Source organism: Salmo salar, chromosome 04 (genome assembly GCF_965601325.2).
Source record: "Salmo salar chromosome 04, fSalSal1, whole genome shotgun sequence".
NCBI lineage: Eukaryota > Metazoa > Chordata > Actinopteri > Salmoniformes > Salmonidae > Salmo > Salmo salar.
This window is the reverse complement of record NC_138294.1, coordinates 10216603-10236606: the sequence shown is the minus strand read 5'-3', so window position 1 is coordinate 10236606 and position 20004 is coordinate 10216603. Positions and strand designations below refer to the sequence as shown.

General features: G+C 42.2%; 1 protein-coding gene across 4 annotated transcripts in view; it reads left to right on the top strand.

The window, feature by feature from the left end:
* The window catches only part of LOC106610478 (protocadherin-10), a 34301-nt gene extending 27758 nt beyond the window's left edge, over window positions 1-6543 (top strand). Inside the window, exons 4-5 of one of the 4 annotated variants that reach the window (XM_082974066.1) lie at window positions 242-405; window positions 5109-6543. In XM_082974066.1, coding sequence (XP_082830192.1) covers window positions 242-405; window positions 5109-5162 — 218 coding nt within the window. In that variant the 3' untranslated portion in view covers window positions 5163-6543. Of the gene's footprint in view, window positions 1-241; window positions 1254-5108 lie in introns of those variants that run through there. The other 3 variants (XM_082974065.1, XM_082974064.1, XM_082974063.1) reach the window with 3 other exon arrangements.
* The last annotated feature ends 13461 nt before the right edge of the window (window positions 6544-20004 follow it).

Genomic DNA, 20004 nt, shown 5'->3' with positions numbered 1-20004 from the left:
TTTATCCTCTCTCTTTCTCTCTACCCCTCCCTCCATTTATCTCCCTCCTCACCCCCACCCCTCCTTCCCTGCATCCATCCTTCCACCACTCTTTTCCTCTCAACTCCCTCCCTACTGCTCTCTCCACCTACCTCTCCTTCTCACCCCTCCCTCCCTCCCCCTCCCTTCCTCCCACCCACCCACCTCTCCTCTCACCCTCCCTCCCACCACCCACCCACCTCTCCTCCTTCCCTCCCTGTAGGTACAGATCTCTTCTCTAACTGTACAGAGGAGTGTAAGGCCCTGGGTCACTCTGACCGCTGCTGGATGCCAGCTTTCGTCGCTGGCGACGGTCGCCAGGGCACCGGTGGCGACTACCGTAGCAACCTGCACGTGCCAGGCATGGACTCCGTGCCGAACACTGAGGTACCCGCCACCGCCGCGTCCGGTCACCACGACAACGACCTTACGCTGACTTCTGACCTCACCACCTCTGATAGGTCATTCTCTACGTTCGGAAAAGATGGCGGCGGATGCACCACACTGCCACGGTCAATGCACCACCTCCACCACCACCACCTCCACCACCTCCACCAGTCACATCAGCTACATCTCCAACACAACAGCCCAGCTACAGCTAGAGCTACTGCCACTACTACTACAGACACCACGCTAGAGAGGAAAGACTATGAGTCCTTAAGGGGTACACTACCGCTACCATACAAACCCACCTTCTGTGAGTATGAGTACCAGACTACGTCACTACAGCCCACAGACTTTGGCCTGGTCCACTATCCATATTAGCAACTTTCTGAAAGATATTCTGATCTGATAATATTTTTTAAATATACTTTGGAAAAAAAACTCTGATCTGTAAATATATAAAAATATAAAAATCATAGAAATTCTGATCTGATCATATTTTTAAAAGATACTTTTTAAAAGATACTCTGATCTGATAATAGTTATAAAATATACTTTTTAAAGAAATTCTGATTTGATAATATTTTTTAAATATACTTTTGCAAATAACTTCTGATCTGATAACATTTTTTAAAAGATACTTTTTGAAATTGAGAGAGTCTATTGCTTTTTTATTGGTGTATTTTCTGTTCAGAAATGCAATTGAAGTAAACATTTAGTTGTTTGATTCTTTCTAAATGTAACCCTTCTCCTAAACCCCACTATATATTTCTCTGACCTCCTAAATCCTTCACCATATTTATTGTTTGAAATAATAACAAATAAAAAGAAATCAACTTTTGATTCAAAAATGTGTTTGTGGCCACCTTTTTCTTTCCTGTCCCCCCTATATATATACTATCTATTTTCTCAACTATAGTTCTTCGGCCTTTTTTTCTATCAGTGAACCACTGCTTAGCAAACAAGGTCAGATTAGACATCTCAACACTTTTTTCTGTTTTGACATGTTCACCGAAAACTAGAAAACAAGGTTATTCTTCTACAAAACATGTACTGAGCAGTAGTAATATTATAATGTAGTCTGGTGTCTGCTCACAGTCATACTAGACATGCCTCTGAAGTCGCACCCTATTTCCCCCTGGGTCCTGGTGAAAAGTAGGGAACAGGGACGTAGCCTACGACTCATCGATAAAAAACGGCATTCTTTTTCTAAAAACACCTTCCTGCACAACTACTGATTGTCCTTCCACCTAGTAGTCTCTTCTCACTATGGTATGCGTCAGAAATGGCACCCTATTCCCTATGTAGTGTACTGCTTTTGACCAGAGCTCTGTGGGACCTTGTTAAATGAAATGCGCTATGTAAGGTGTAGGGTACCATTTGCCACGTGCTTCTATGGAAACATAAAGAGCTACAACGCCAGGACATCATTAAACTGGCAGGGAGTGAAGACGTTTGTTTTTAACCATGTTTTAACACTTAGTTACATAACGAGCAGCTCCTCTGCTAAATTAACACGCTGCTGTAAATTGTGAATCTACATTTTAGGGCATGCTGTGTGAGTGTGTCTGTCTGGATCTACGTGTGTGTGTGTGTGTGTGTGTGTGTGTGTGTGTGTGTGTGTGTGTGTGTGTGTGTGTGTGTGTGTGTGTGTGTGTGTGTGTGTGTGTGTGTGTGTGTGTGTGTGTGTTTGATGTATGGGTTGGTTCTTCTATCCTTGCGGGGACCTGAAATCCCCCAAAGTCTCCCCATGGATTGTACAACAAGGAAGATTCTCCCTAGTGGGGACAATTCCCACATCCCCATGAGGACGAAGACTATGTTAGTCTTAGGGGTTTGGTTTAGGTTTAAGAGGGTTTCTGTTTCTGCTGTTGTAAAACCTTGGGTTGCACGGGCCTATTGCAACTTTCTTCCCTGTTTCTATACTGTACATCAGACCGGTCTGGAGAGGGTGGGAGAACATGAGAGGCCGATAGGGGTCTATAGGGGTCTATAGGGGTCACCCATCACAGTTCAACAACAGGAGGAAGACAATTATTAATAAACTTCTGAGGGTAAAAAAGTTGAATTTTAAAAACAAATATTATATTAATATTATTAATATTATAAGGCATGCAAACTGAATCAGTGAAATGAATAGATAAATAATTAAATAAGTAAGTACATCATTGGAAATCCCACCAAGGGATGACAGGATTAAGTTCTACAGAGAAAAGTGTTAAAGGGCTTGATGTAATATAATGAAATATAAAATATAAAAAAAAGACAAAACCAGATTGAGCAAATAAATACATACATTTTTTGTTGAACTTCCTCCTCATGTCAGTGGCCCCTCCAGCTCTCTTAATTAGGCCCTCACTAACTCCCACAGTCAATGCTTTCTCCTACCCTTTTCCATTCACACCTAGGGGTTAGGTTTAGGGTTAGGGTAAGGGTACGGGGTTAGTGGTTACGTTTAGAGTTAGGCGTTAGATTTAGGTTTGGGTTAAGGTTACGGGTTAAGGTTAGGGTTACGGGTTAGGGTTACGGGTTTAGGGTTACAGGTTAGGGTTAGGTTTAGGGGTTAGGGTTAGGGTTACAGGTTAGGTTTAGGGTTAGGGTTACAGGTTAGGGTTAGGTTTAGGGGTTAGGGTTACAGGTTAGGGTTAGGGGTTAGGGTTAGGGTTACAGGTTAGGGTTAGGGTTACAGGTTAGGGTTAGGTTTAGGGGTTAGGGTTACAGGTTAGGGTTGGGTTTAGGGTTAGGGGTTACGGTTACAGGTTAGGGTTAGGTTTAGGGGTTAGGGTTAGGGTTAGGGTTACAGGTTAGGGTTAGGGTTACAGGTTAGGGTTAGGGTTAGGGGTTAGGGCTACAGGTTAGGGTTAGGTTTAGGGGTTAGGGTTAGGTTTAGGGTTAGGGTTACAGGTTAGGGTTAGGGGTTAGGGTTAGGGTTGAGGTTAATGGTTAGGTTTAGGGGTTAGGGTTAGGTTTAGGGGTTAGGGTTACAGGTTAGGGTTAGGGTTACAGGTTAGGGTTAGGTTTAGGGGTTAGGGTTACAGGTTAGGGTTGGGTTTAGGGTTAGGGGTTACGGTTACAGGTTAGGGTTAGGTTTAGGGGTTAGGGTTACAGGTTAGGGTTAGGGTTACAGGTTAGGATTAGGTTTAGGGTTAGGGGTTAGGGCTACAGGTTAGGGTTAGGTTTAGGGGTTAGGGTTAGGGTTAGGGTTAGGTTTAGGTTTAGGGTTAGGGGTTAGGGTTACAGGTTAGGGTTAGGGGTTAGGGTTAGGTTTAAGGTTAATGGTTAGGGTTAGGGGTTAGGGTTACAGGTTAGGGTTAGGGGTTAGGGTTAAGGTTAATGGTTAGGGTTAGGGTTACAGGTTAGGGTTAGGGGTTAGGGTTAGGGTTAAGGTTAATGGTTAGGTTTAGGGGTTAGGGGAAATAGGATTTTGAATGGAAAATAGTTATAGGTCCCCACAAGTATAGATGAACATAAAATATGTGTGTGTGTGTGTGTTGTGCCTTGTCATTTGGTGCTGTGCTACGGAGCATAGATAATTACAAGAACAGCTTCATTCCCTTCTGTCTGCTTCATATCTGAGCAATCTGGGATTGGTACCAACATCACATTTTGGACGTGTCAATGAAAGATATCGGACTATAGCCATTGATTATTGAAGACTGTATCTTAGAAATGCCCCATGACTTTAGTCCAACTGTAGTTCAACCATCCCACAACTGTAGTTAAACCATCCCTCAACTATAGTTCAACCATCCCTCAACTGTAGTTCAACCATCCCTCAACTGTAGTTCAACCATCCCTCAACTGTAGTTCAACCATCCCTCAACTGTAGTTCAACCATCCCTCAACTGTTTACCAAAAAATGTTGGTGTTTGAACCCCAGATTGCCCCTTTAACATCAACTATAGTGTCTCTGCTTTAGCCAAATTCTGACATAACCTGTAGTTTATAACCAGTTGTTATGGTCTGGTTGTAGTTTATAACCAGTTGTTATGGTCTGGTTGTAGTTTATAACCAGTTGTTATAGTCTGGTTGTAGTTTGTAACTAGTTATTATAGTCTGGTTGTAGTTTATAACCAGTTGTTATAGTCTAGTTGTAGTTTATAACCAGTTATTATAGTCCGGTTGTAGTTTATAACCAGTTATTATAGTCCGGTTGTATTTTATAACCAGTTATTATAGTCTGGTTGTAGTTTATAACCAGTTGTTATAGTCTAGTTGTAGTTTATAACAGTTATTATAGTCTGGTTGTAGTTTATAACCAGTTATTATAGTCCGGTTGTAGTTTATAACCAGTTATTATAGTCCGGTTGTAGTTTATAACAGTTATTATATTCTGGTTGTAGTTTATAACCAGTTATTATAGTCTGGTTGTAGTTTATAACCAGTTATTATAGTCTGGTCGTAGTTTATAACCAGTTATTATAGTCTTGTTGTAGTTTATAATTAGGGCCAGGAGGTTTTCTGGACAGACCATATAAGGACAGGTAAAACACCAGGAGTGCATCCCAAATGGCACCCTAGTCCCTATAGTGGCCACATAAGGCCCTGGTCAAAAGTTGTGCACTACTTAGGGTATAGGTTGTCATTTGGGACACAACCCTTGTGCTAATGGCCATGATGATTATTTTAAAATGTACAGAATAAAAGAGCAAGAGAGAGGGATAGACACCATTTGTCTAACAAGTGTGTTTTCTCTTGCCTTGCAGCCCACAAAAGGATTTGCTAGCTCGTTCCGAGTGGACCTACCAGAGACAGCGTGAATTTGCACAATAGAGAACCGGCCAACATTGGCGGCAACGTTAGAGAAAGAGAGAGAGAAAGAGAGAGAGAGAAAACAACCAAACACAAACAAATCTATGACAACCAGACCATGGGCTTGTTTTGAAACTTCATTATCTGGGAGTGGCCAGCTAGAATGGAACCTTTCATCTCCATCGCCACGGGAGACAGCAGGACAAAGTGCTGGAGAAAGAAATCTAGACTTGCAAATGTAAAACAGAAGAACTCTAGAACTGTAGCTGTGGAACTGAAGACAACCTCTAGAACTGGAACTGTAAAACAGAAGAGCTCTAGAACTGGAACTGTAAAACAGAAGAACTCTAGAACTGGAACTGTAGAACAGAAGAGCTCTAGAACTGGAACTGTAAAACAGAAGAACTCTAGAACTGGAACTGTAGAACAGAAGAGCTCTAGAACTGGAACTGTAGAACAGAAGAACTGTAGAACTGGAACTGTAGAACAGAAGAACTCTAGAACTGGAACTGTAAAACAGAAGAAGTCTAGAACTGGAACTGTAGAACAGAAGAACTGTAGAACTGGAACTGTAGAACAGAAGAACTCTAGAACTGGAACTGTAGAACAGAAGAACTCTAGAACTGGAACTGTAAAACAGAAGAAGTCTAGAACTGGAACTGTAGAACAGAAGAACTCTAGAACTGGAACTGTAGAACCAAGGTGTAGAAGGAACTTCTAGGACCATAGTAGGCCTTAATTTCATCTCAGCAGGCCTGAGACCCCGGGCCCAAAGCCAAAGGACGAACGATGGAAGAAAACCACTGTGTTTAAGAAAGGGATGCAGGGAGGGTGTATCAACTGGACTTATAAACCAAGGGTTCCGAAAATAGACAATAGACAAAGAGGAATCCAAGAAATACTGATGAACAACACAAACAGACATTTTGTTGTCGGTGACTAGGGGGGTCGTGGCCATGGGGTACACCCCCCCCCCCCCCCCCCGTCTAGTCCATCTGTGTGTGCCTGTTTACACAAAAAGAAACGTTTCTGTACAAACTTCAACCAACCATCACTATGAGCCCTTTAGCTGTTTCTACTGTCACCACTACACCAACTGTACAGGAATGAAGGATGAGAGGAGGGGGAGAGAGAAATGGAGGGAAAGAGATGGTGCGTGAGAGAGTCAGAGTGAGAGAGAGAGAGAGAGAGAGAGAGAGAGAGAGAGAGAGAGAGAGAGAAACCCCCAGAAATGATGTGAACTATTATACAAATTCAATATCTCTACTTGACTGTTTTTATAACTTCTCTTGTTTTTTTCCTGTTGTTTTCTCTGTGCGGTCCAAGTGTTCTGAATCTCCAGTATTCTGACTTTACAGTAAAGAACAACTACAACAAAATTGCCTACAACACGGCTAGTTGAGTTCATGCTTCTTTGGGCGACCTCCCTCCATAACATTGGTCTGAGAGGAACTTAACAAACCAGAGAAATGTTGTGGTTTATATCATGTGTGCAAAGTGTTTACTGTGCTATTTTAAAGCTTAGCCTATAAATGAATATACATCTCTCTCTCTCTCTCTATATATATATATATATATATATACATATCTATATATAAGATATACTTTTCTGAAACTGTGTAACCATTGGTTAGTTTCTTATCCACCATGCAGTACTGTCAATACCAACTGATACCAAGTGCTAAAATCAAGAACTTGTATTCATTAAACATAGAGGGCGTGGCTTCACTATGCAAAGACTCCGCCCCTTCACTCCAAGGTTTAGGCTGATGTTTTTCTTTGCTCCTTTTTGGTGACGCTCGGCTTCTGAATAGTTATAATGCGTTAGAATTATATTAGTAGAACCTTTTGGATGCAGTCGTAAGGCGTTATGAAAAGGCCTTCCTAACACTAACGCTTTGCTTCTATATGGCGTTATGAATATGTTCATAAGGGAAACAGATCTTCTATATGGTGTTATGAATACGTTCATAAGGGAAACAGATATTCTATATGGTGTTATGAATACGTTCATAAGGGAAACAGATCTTCTATATGGTGATATGAATACGTTCATAAGGGAAACAGATCTTCTATATGGTGTTATGAATACGTTCATAAGGGAAACAGATCTTCTATATGGTGTTATGAATACGTTCATAAGGGAAACAGATCTTCTATATGGTGTTATGAATACGTTCATAAGGGAAACAGATCTTCTATATGGTGTTATGAATACGTTCATAAGGGAAACAGATCTTCTATATGGTGTTATGAATACGTTCATAAGGGAAACAGATCTTATATATGGTGTTATGAATACGTTCATAAGGGAAACAGATCTTCTATATGGTGTTATGAATACGTTCATAAGGGAAACAGATCTTCTATATGGCGTTATGAATACGTTCATAAGGGAAACAGATGAACTATATGGCGTTATGAATACGTTCATAAGGGAAACAGATCTTCTATATGGTGTTATGAATACGTTCATAAGGGAAACAGATCTTCTATATGGTGTTATGAATACGTTCATAAGGGAAACAGATCTTCTATATGGTGTTATGAATACGTTCATAAGGGAAACAGATCTTCTATATGGTGTTATGAATACGTTCATAAGGGAAACAGATCTTCTATATGGTGTTATGAATACGTTCACAAGGGAAACAGATCTTCTATATGGTGTTATGAATACGTTCATAAGGGAAACAGATCTTCTATATGGCGTTATGAATACGTTCATAAGGGAAACAGATCTTCTATATGGCGTTATGAATACGTTCATAAGGGAAACAGATCATCATAAGAAGCAGCTTTAAGGAGAGCAGAGATGGGCACGTTGGTCCTTGTGGAGCCTGAATGTCAGCTGGTTCTGTCTTTCACACAAAACTTAAATTCACACAACTGGTTTAATACACCTAGTCTACCAGATCTAGATCAGACACTGGTTTCCTGGTTTAACACACCTAGTCTACCAGATCTAGATCTGACACTGGTTTCCTGGTTTAACACACCTAGTCTACCAGATCAAGATCAGACACTGGTTTCCTGGTTTAACACACCTAGTCTACCAGATCTAGATCAGACACTGGTTTCCTGGTTTAACACACCTAGTCTACCAGATCAAGATCAGACACTGGTTTCCTGGTTTAATACACCTAGTTTACCAGATCTGAACTAACAGAATTGAAAGCAGCAGGCCCCACGTGGACCAGACTTGCCCATCTCTGGAGTAAACTGTGACTGATCATTTTCCACGTTGGGATGTTGGACGTCGCCATCATGTGTATGGAAGAGGAGAGACCACAACATCAGTCTTACCATAGTAGAGGCCTGGTGTCAACATCAGTCTTACCATAGCTGAGGCCTGGTGTCAACATCAGTCTTACCATAGCTGAGGCCTGGTGTCAACATCAGTCTTACCATAGCTGAGGCCTGGTGTCAACATCAGTCTTACCATAGCTGAGGCCTGGTGTCAACATCAGTCTTACCATAGTTGAGGCCTGGTGTCAACATCAGTCTTACCATAGTTGAGGCCTGGTGTCAACATCAGTCTTACCATAGCTGAGGCCTGGTGTCAACATCAGTCTTACCATAGCTGAGGCCTGGTGTCAACATCAGTCTTACCATAGCTGAGGCCTGGTGTCAACATCAGTCTTACCATAGCTGAGGCCTGGTGTCAACATCAGTCTTACCATAGCTGAGGCCTGGTGTCAACATCAGTCTTACCATAGCTTAGGACTGGTGTCAACATCAGTCTTACCATAGCTGAGGCCTGGTGTCAACATCAGTCTTACCATAGCTTAGGACTGGTGTCAACATCAGTCTTACCATAGCTGAGGCCTGGTGTCAACATCAGTCTTACCATAGCTGAGGCCTGGTGTCAACATCAGTCTTACCATAGCTTAGGACTGGGGTCAACATCAGTCTTACCATAGCTTAGGACTGGTGGCAACATCAGTCTTACCATAGCTGAGGCCTGGTGTCTTATTTGTATCTATCTGTGTTCACATTGTACAGATCGAGACACTATCAAAACTAAGAGCTAGACTATCAAAACTATGAGCTAGATATCAAAACTATGAGCTAGATATCAAAACTATGAGCTAGACTATCAAAACTATGAGCTAGATATCAAAACTATGAGCTAGACTATGAAAACTATGAGCTAGATATCAAAACTATGAGCTAGACTATCAAAACTATGAGCTAGATATCAAAACTATGAGCTAGACTATCAAAACTATGAGCCAGACTATCAAAACTATGTGCTAAACTATCAAAACTATGAGCTAGACTATCAAAACTATGAGCTAGACTATCAAAACTAGGAGCTAGACTATCAAAACTATGAGCTAGACTATCAAAACTATGTGCTAAACTATCAAAACTATGAGCTAGACTATCAAAACTAGGAGCTAGACTATCAAAACTATGAGCTAGACTATCAAAACTAGGAGCTAGACTATCAAAACTAGGAGCTAGATATCAAAGTTATTCATACAATCACACACAGTCACGCAGACACACGCACGCATGCACGCACGCACGCACGCACGCACGCACGCACACACAGTTATTCATAAATAATAACATGAAAGTTTTTTCCTGTCATTAGCTGTATGCCATTGGGGAAGACATGACAGTACAGAATATGAAGCAGAAGACTACACTACAGTGATGCTAAACACCAGTGCCTTTGAAAGCCCTACACATACAGAGGATGTGTCCCAAATGGAACCCTATGTGCCCTGGTTATGTAGTGTATTATAATAGAGTGGTATCTGGGAGCAGACAGAGAGTTAGACTGGGGCTGCGGTCTCAACACTTAGGACCCATTTCTCAATACTTAAGTCACTTTTTCTAAACTCTTCCCACAGTGAGCACAACAACAGTCTATGTGTGTAAACTGAGGATCATTTTTCATTTCTTTGTCACAGAATGCATTCAATGATTACATCTTTTAAATGTCATTAATTATTTTCTCACTCAGACACAACCACCACCAAAACTCCATGTACCTACAGGCCAGTTTGCACATGTTTACATACTCTGTTCAAAACTGTTAAACTTAAGTTCCAAACCTAACATAACACAACATTGAATGAGACAGCAATTTACTACATTTCTACATTAATACCGTATTGAAATATATTCCACATCTAAATAATGAAATACTATCAAAACAATTAGACCAACCACAGCTGATTCCCATTGTAGCTGAACACCTGCCCAGGTGTTAGTCTGTCAATTACATTACCATCTATACAAAAGGAGACATCTGCGGAATAATGCTGTACTGTAATGTAAACATGGACCCAGGTGTTAGTCTGTCAATGACATTACCATCTATACAAAAGGAGACATCTGAGGAATAATGCTGTACTGTAATGTAAACATGGACCCAGCCAGAGATAGAGAAGAGGCTGACAGAGGAAGAAGAGTGGCTGGGAGAGGAAGAGGAATACGTACGCGTGGTGGAAGAAGACTGAGAGGAAGATCAACAGCTGTTGTCTCAGATGAGATTAGGGCTACTATAATTGATCATGTAATAAATCATGGTCTATCAATGAGAGAGGCTGGTCTGAGTGCAGCCAAATCTGCAACTCTCAACAGTAACATCTATTGTGAGAAATTTCCGGCAAAACAAACAAGTAAGATGTGCATTCTGAAATGGCATCTGACTGAACTGCACATTACAAAAGTAAATTGAGCAAAGCCTCCAAACCCATTTGTGTGTACCGGTAGTTGTTTTTGTATTTCTGCTTAGGACCCAACAGTTACCTCCCACAGGCAGGAGAGGTAGGATTCTCACTGCTGTGCAGGAAACTGCAACCGTTGATATGGTCATCAGAAACAATGGCATAAAACTCACAGAGATTCGGGACAGAGTGTTGACAGACAACATTACGTTTGGAAATATTCACAATGTAACCATAACTATTTCTAGAGTCCTGAAACAACATCAAGTCAGGATGAAGCAGTTGTACACTGTCCCCTTTGAGAGGAACTCTGAACGAGTCAAGCATCTCAGGTCCAATATGTCCAGGTAAGATGACTATAAAATACACAACTGGTTTTGAACTAAACCAAACAGGGCAGAGACACACAATGATATGTTTTTAGGTATAATGTAAACTACTGTAACAGCCTAACTCTTATGTTTCCTTGTGGATTTATTTTAGAGAGTCATGGAGATTGATGCCAGACAAACACCCCACATATTCATCTTTGTGGATGAGGCTGGTTTCATCCTGGCCAGAACACGGTGGTGAGGAAGGAATGTGATTGGGAAAAGAGCCACAGTGGATGTCCCGGGCCAGAGGGGTGCCAACATCACAATGTGTGCAGCAGTATCCTCTGATGGATTCCTGTTACACAAACCACTAGTTGGGCCGAGCTTCTCATGTCATTCCTGGGTGACCTCTATGGAAGGGTTGTGCCAGGTGAGGAAAGGGTTGCAGTGAGGCCAAATCGGCCAACATTTGTAATTGTATGGGACAATGTGGCATTTCACCAGTCCCGTGCAGTCAAAGAGTGGTTTGGACCAGGCATGCCAGAAGACTCAGTCACAGAGTGGTTTGGACCAGGCATGCCAAAAGACTCAGTCACAGAGTGGTTTGGACCAGGCATACCAGAAGACTCAGTCACAGAGTGGTGTGGACCAGGCATGCCAGAAGACTCAGTTCCATAGTGGTTTGGACCAGGCATGCCAGAAGACTCAGTCACAGAGTGGTTTGGACCAGGCATACCAGAAGACTCAGTCACAGAGTGGTTTGGACCAGGCATACCAGAAGACTCAGTCACAGAGTGGTGTGGACCAGGCATGCCAGAAGACTCAGTCACAGAGTGGTGTGGACCAGGCATGCCAGAAGACTCAGTCACAGAGTGGTTTGGACCAGGCATGCCAGAAGACTCAGTCACAGAGTGGTTTGGACCAGGCATACCAGAAGACTCAGTCACAGAGTGGTGTGGACCAGGCATGCCAGAAGACTCAGTCACAGAGTGGTGTGGACCAGGCATGCCAGAAGACTCAGTCACAGAGTGGTTTGGACCAGGCATGCCAGAAGACTCAGACACAGAGTGGTTTGGACCAGGCATGCCAGAAGACTCAGTCACAGAGTGGTGTGGACCAGGCATGCCAGAAGACTCAGACACAGAGTGGTGTGGACCAGGCATGCCAGAAGACTCAGACACAGAGTGGTGTGGACCAGGCATACCAGAAGACTCAGACACAGAGTGGTGTGGACCAGGCATGCCAGAAGACTCAGACACAGAGTGGTTTGGACCAGGCATGCCAGAAGACTCAGACACAGAGTGGTTTGGACCAGGCATGCCAGAAGACTCAGACACAGAGTGGTGTGGACCAGGCATGCCAGAAGACTCAGACACAGAGTGGTGTGGACCAGGCATGCCAGAAGACTCAGACACAGAGTGGTTTGGACCAGGCATGCCAGAAGACTCAGACACAGAGTGGTTTGGACCAGGCATGCCAGAAGACTCAGACACAGAGTGGTTTGGACCAGGCATGCCAGAAGACTCAGACACAGAGTGGTGTGGACCAGGCATGCCAGAAGACTCTTTACTAGGTGTATTGCCCAAGATGACATAAGATGTGACGTGGATGAGAACCTGTGGCCAAATGCAGAAGACAGGGTTGACTAGTATTGCTACTGTATCTGTATCGGTAGATGGTGTATATACAAATTACTGTATTTTGGAATCACTTAATGCCATAAAATGACATAAAACATACTGAAGCATATTGCATGATGTCTGATACATTCCTGTAACATATACTGCAGTGAATTATAAACAGTAGAGAGGTGTCATTCCTGTAACATATACTGCAGTGAATTGTAAACAGTAGAGAGGTGTCATTCCTGTAACATATACTGCAGTGAATTATAAACAGTAGAGAGGTGTCATTCCTGTAACATATAATGCATTGAATTATAAACAGTAGAGAGGTGTCATTCCTGTAACATATAATGCAGTGAATTATAAACAGTAGAGAAGTGTCATTCCTGTAACATATAATGCAGTGAATTATAAACAGTAGAGAGGTGTCATTCCTGTAACATATACTGCAGTGAATTGTAAACAGTAGAGAGGTGTCATTCCTGTAACATATAATGCAGTGAATTATAAACAGTAGAGAGGTGTCATTCCTGTAACATATACTGCAGTGAATTGTAAACAGTAGAGAGGTGTCATTCCTGTAACATATACTGCAGTGAATTGTAAACAGTAGAGAGGTGTCATTCCTGTAACATATACTACAGTGAATTGTAAACAGTAGAGAGGTGTCATTATTGTAACATATACTACAGTGAATTCTAAACAGTAGAGAGGTGTCATTATTGTTATGTATAGAAAACATTGTGTAATGCTGCCTGTTGTTAGTGATGTTTAGGTCGTTGTTTTATGAGTGACAGTGTGCTTGTTGGGTGACAACCTTTGCTACTGTTATGGAAGAACGAGTTGATTTGAGACATGTATGAAGTGATTTGGTAGTTTTAGTGCATTTTGGATGTGAAATGAACTGCTGTGTCAAGCTGAAAGTTGGTTAGGAGAACTGTGAAGAGTTTTGAAAAAGTGACCTAAATATTGAGAAATGGGTCCTAGCTATTGTAAAAAAAACTGTAAAAAACACACCCTAGTCCACTTACCCTCGTCTTACGCCCTTGGGGGAATCCCCATCGCCATCTTGGAGGGCGGTCCAAATGTTTGCAACGTAAGCCCCTCAGCCCTAGTTTTTAGTCGGCTTTGCGAGTGTACAATTACATTCGCTCCGGGGTCCAAAACTCCCAATAATTCAATTTGCGACGATTGTACATCCGCTAAGAAAAGTCTGGGGGAACTTAAAAACAACATCTATGGAGAAGTGTAAGTAAAAACTAATGCAGATAAGTTATAAATTGTGATTCTAATACACATGACGGCACAAACACGTCTCGTAAAAAATAAATATGTTTTTGTTTGGTTATCTTTTAGAAATTGTAGAAATAAAACATTTTCCTTCTTCAGAAGTAGCTAGGCAGGCTAACGTTAGTTAGCTAATTAATTTGCTAGCTATCATAATGTAGGCGTATATTAATAATTATATATTAAATATAAGTAGACATGCGCTCATAATTGACTGTAGCGCATATAAAGCACCCACAAGCCACCAGTGGCTGAAAACACAGTCATCGCGGGATGAACGAGTGATGAATTTCCGGCCAGGTGTGTTCCATTTAAAAATCCTTCCTTCCTCCCTTGCCCCCTCGCCCTGCCAGTGTCAACCCGTCAGACGCCATGATACTTCATCAGAAGTGTCCACTTCATTTGAGGGCTGAGGGGGTAGGCTGTCTTTTAAGTATTTAGACTGCTGGTTGAACAAAGTGTGTGTGTGTGTGGGTGAGAGTGTGTGTGTGTGTGTCTGTTTCTGTGGTTCTGTTATCCTTCTCAGTTAGCCCAACAACAAAGAGAGTCTGTGATCGCTGTTATCACAAGATCCCCCCCCCCCCCCCGTCGGCTAGGATCTCCTTCAAACAAACAGACAGCGTGATGTCAGACACAGGATACTCACGAGGGGTTAACACTGAGTAATGCATGTGATAGTGACTAAACGTATCCCTTTATCTCTCCGTCTCTCTCTGTCTCTCTCTCTCTTTCTCTCTCACTCTCTGTCTCTGTCTCTCTGTCTCACTTTCTTTGTCTCCCTCTCTCTTTTTCTCTCTCTCTCCACTCTGGTTGTGTCTCTCTCTCTCTTTCTCTCGCTCTCTCTCTGTCTCTCTCTTTCTCTCTCTCTCTGTCTCTGTCTCTCTCTGTCTCTCTTTCTCTCTCACTCTCTGTCTCTGTCTCACTCTCTTTCTGTCTCCCTCTCTCTCTTTCTCTCTCTCTCTCCCCTCTGGTTGTGTCTCTCTCTCTCTTTCTCTCTCTCTCTTTCTCTCGCTCTCTCTCTGTCTCTCTCGCTCTCTTTCTGTCTCTCGCTCTCTCTGTTTCTCTCTCTCTTTCTCTCGCTCTCTCTCTCTCGCTCTCTTTCTGTCTCTCGTTCTCTCTGTTTCTCTCTCTCTCTCTGTCTCTCTCTCTGTCTCTCTCTGTCTCTCTCTCTCTTCTCCTCACCCTTTTTCTTGTCTCCTCAGTCTTTCTGGCTTACCCTCTCTCTCTTTCCCTCTCCCTTTCGATCTTCCCCTCACCCTTTCTCTCGTTATCTCTCTCTCTATAAATCTCCCTCTTTCAGGGAGAGAGAAAATGTGTGTGTATCCATCTCCTTCTGCCTTGGAGTGAGCTTGGGGTCCTCTGTGGCTCAGTTGCTAAGAGCGTGGCATTAGCAACATCAAGGTTGTTGGTTCAGTTCCCGTAGGGATCACATACACATACTAGAAATTCACTTAGTGCCCTGTGGAACACCTCACATGAAGGAGGCTGCTTTAAGACCTATATATAGATGACCTAGCTCTCTGTCTATGGCTGTGTTCTAAATCACACCCTATTCCCTACGCAGTGGATCCTATGCCCTACGTAGTGGAACCTAGTCAACAATAGCACACTACATAGGGAGTATGATGCCACTTGAGACACAGCCTCTAAGTCCTCAGACACACTTCATTACTTTGAAGAAATAGACTTACAATCGCCCTTTCCAACCGACCCACATTGGTACAGCTTGCCCCATTCCCAATATAATCCCAAGGTAGAAACATTCCAATCTGAACAGGTATCCACAGATTGCACAGGAATCCATGTAATTACACACACAGCCTAGGCTCGCACGTACTGTATGGACTCCCTCACAGACACAGCACACACTTCATCATCACGAGCAGGAACGTTAAGGGTAACCTACTGCATTCCAAACACAATCTCTCTTTATTCTGTTTTAGTGTGTCCCTAAAGCACCTCATCACATTCTGACCAACATCCTCTGTAGCTGACCTGTAATCCCTCTCTCTGCTCTTTAAGCCTCTGAACCCTTCCTTTCTACACCTCAACAAATTTGAAAATACCTATTTTCTAGGTGACTCGTCCTATCTGTACTGAAAGACTGTCAAAAAACACATTCCTCAAAGGTTAACCCTGTTGACTCTTACTACCATTCAGCCTCCACCCATCTCTTTACAGCAGACTGCCTCCTCCCTTCTGCCAACACACACACACACGCACACACAACCACGCACGCACGCACAACCACGCACCACACACACACACACACACACACACACACACACACACGCACGCGCACACACATGCACGCACGCGTGCACAAATATGCACGGGCACACTCAGACACACAGAGACACACACACCTCAATCCCCTCCATCACACCCTATCCTATCCAGGAAGTAGAGATAACCGGCGGTGACGGAATCAGTGATCTGATAACCAGGGGTGACGGAATCAGGCCCCTGACTCATAACCTCACCTAGAGTAAGGGAACGACCCTGTAGAGGTCACGCAGTCACTGTAACCATAGAAATAGTCTGCTTCCCAAATGGAAAACAAAGAGGTGGAATGGGTTTGCTCTCAAAAAGATGTCGCATAAAGCTAACTTCATTATTCAATGTTTTTAATTATTTTCATCAGGGATAGCGTACGGTCTTCTTCTTCAGTGTGTAGGTACAATTTTATTTAAATTCAGAACAGTATTTTGCAAAGGGCAGCAGGTGTATCTGATCAGGTATGCAGTCATCAGGGATGTTGCTTTTCTACCTGGATACAGATTAGTCACATCGAGATGCAGAATTATAGGGTATGACAGCGGGCACGAAGGGCAACTCACAAATCAATCACCCCAGGTGTCCACTCACCTAAATACATCACGTCAATTCATGGGATTCAATATCATGAGCCCACCACAAAGGACATCAGGCAAAGACGTTCATAAATATGTGGGGCCAACTCTTAAACCGATTATGTAAAATCTGATATGGATAACAGTCTTATAGGAAGGGGGTGAAATCTAATTCTTTGTTTATTCCGTGTGGAGATACAGAATGTAATGTATATCTCCTCATTGATTGTCTTTACATAATGTAATGTATATCTCCACATTGATTGTCTTTACATAATGTAATGTATATCTCCACATTGATTGTCTTTACATAATGTAATGTATATCTCCTCATTGATTGTCTTTGGAGTCATGTGTTGTCAGCTCCTCTACAGTGTGGATGATGTCTTTCAATCCCGATGCAACACAATTCATTAATACAATGATTTTGTTCTATAAAGTGTCTTGTAACTGGCGAGGTGACATCTTGACGTGTAGTAGATGATTTATGTTCTCCTAACCAGACCCACAGGTAACAACATGTTATAAAGGACTGATGATGACCTACCACCAACAGGTAACAACATGTTATATAGGACTGATGATGACCTACCACCAACAGGTAATAACATGTTATATAGGACTGATGGTGACCTACCACCAACAGGTAACAACATGTTATATAGGACTGATGACGACCTACCACCAACAAGTAACAACATGTTATATAGGACTGATGATGACCTACCACCAACAGGTAACAACAACATGTTATATAGGACTGATGGTGACCTACCACCAACAGGTAATAACATGTTATATAGGACTGATGACGACCTACCACCAACAGGTAACATGTTATATAGGACTGAAGATGACGTACCACCAACAGGTAATAACATGTTATATAGGACTGATGACGACCTACCACCAACAGGTAACAACATGTTATATAGGACTGATGATGACCTACCAGACCAACAGGTAACATGTTATATAGGACTGATGACGACCTACCAGACCAACAGGTAACATGTTATATAGGACTGATGATGACCTACCAGACCAACAGGTAACAACATGTTATATAGGACTGATGATGACCTACCACCAACAGGTATCATGTTATATAGGACTGATTATGACCTACCACCAACAGGTAACATGTTATATAGGACTGATGATGACCTACCACCAACAGGTAACATGTTAAATAGGACTGATGATGACCTACCACCAACAGGTAACAACATGTTATATAGGACTGATGATGACCTACCACCAACAGGTAACAACATGTTATATAGGACTGATGATGACCTACCAGACCAACAGGTAACAACATGTTATATAGGACTGATGATGACCTACCACCAACAGGTATCATGTTATATAGGATTGATGATGACCTACCACCAACAGGTAACAACATGTTATATAGGACTGATGATGACCTACCAGACCAACAGGTAACAACATGTTATATAGGACTGATGATGACCTACCACCAACAGGTATCATGTTATATAGGACTGATTATGACCTACCACCGACAGATAACATTTTATATATGACAGATGATGACCTACCACCAACAGGTAATAACATGTTATATAGGACTGATGGTGACCTACCACCAACAGGTAACAACATGTTATATAGGACTGATGACGACCTACCACCAACAAGTAACAACATGTTATATAGGACTGATGATGACCTACCACCAACAGGTAACAACAACATGTTATATAGGACTGATGGTGACCTACCACCAACAGGTAACATGTTATATAGGACTGAAGATGACGTACCACCAACAGGTAATAACATGTTATATAGGACTGATGACGACCTACCACCAACAGGTAACAACATGTTATATAGGACTGATGATGACCTACCAGACCAACAGGTAACATGTTATATAGGACTGATGACGACCTACCAGACCAACAGGTAACATGTTATATAGGACTGATGATGACCTACCAGACCAACAGGTAACAACATGTTATATAGGACTGATGATGACCTACCACCAACAGGTATCATGTTATATAGGACTGATTATGACCTACCACCAACAGGTAACATGTTATATAGGACTGATGATGACCTACCACCAACAGGTAACATGTTAAATAGGACTGATGATGACCTACCACCAACAGGTAACAACATGTTATATAGGACTGATGATGACCTACCACCAACAGGTAACAACATGTTATATAGGACTGATGATGACCTACCAGACCAACAGGTAACAACATGTTATATAGGACTGATGATGACCTACCACCAACAGGTATCATGTTATATAGGATTGATGATGACCTACCACCAACAGGTAACAACATGTTATATAGGACTGATGATGACCTACCAGACCAACAGGTAACAACATGTTATATAGGACTGATGATGACCTACCACCAACAGGTATCATGTTATATAGGACTGATTATGACCTACCACCGACAGATAACATTTTATATATGACAGATGATGACCTACCACCAACAGGTAACAACATGTTATATAGGACTGATGATGACCTACCACCAAAAGGTAACAACATGTTATATATGACTGATGATGACCTACCAGACCAACAGGTAACATGTTATATAGGACTGATGGTTACCCACCTCCAACAGGTAACAACATGTTATATAGGACTGATGACGACCTACCACCAACAGGTAACAACATGTTATATAGGACTGATGACGACATACCAGACCAACAGGTAACATGTCATATAGGACTGATGATGACCTACCAGACCAACAGGTAACATGTTATACAGGACTGATGATGACCTACCACCAACAGGTAACATGTTATATAGGACTGATGATGACCTACCAGAACAACAGGTAACATGTTATATAGGACTGATGACGACCTACCAGACCACCAGGTAACATGTTATATAGGACTGATGATGACCTACCACCAAGTAGGTCATCATCAGTAATATATAACATGTTGTTACCTGTTGGTGGTAGGTCATCATCAGTCATATATAACATGTTACCTGTGTGTGGTAGGTCATCATCAGTCCTATATAACATGTTACCTGTTTGTGGTAGGTCAT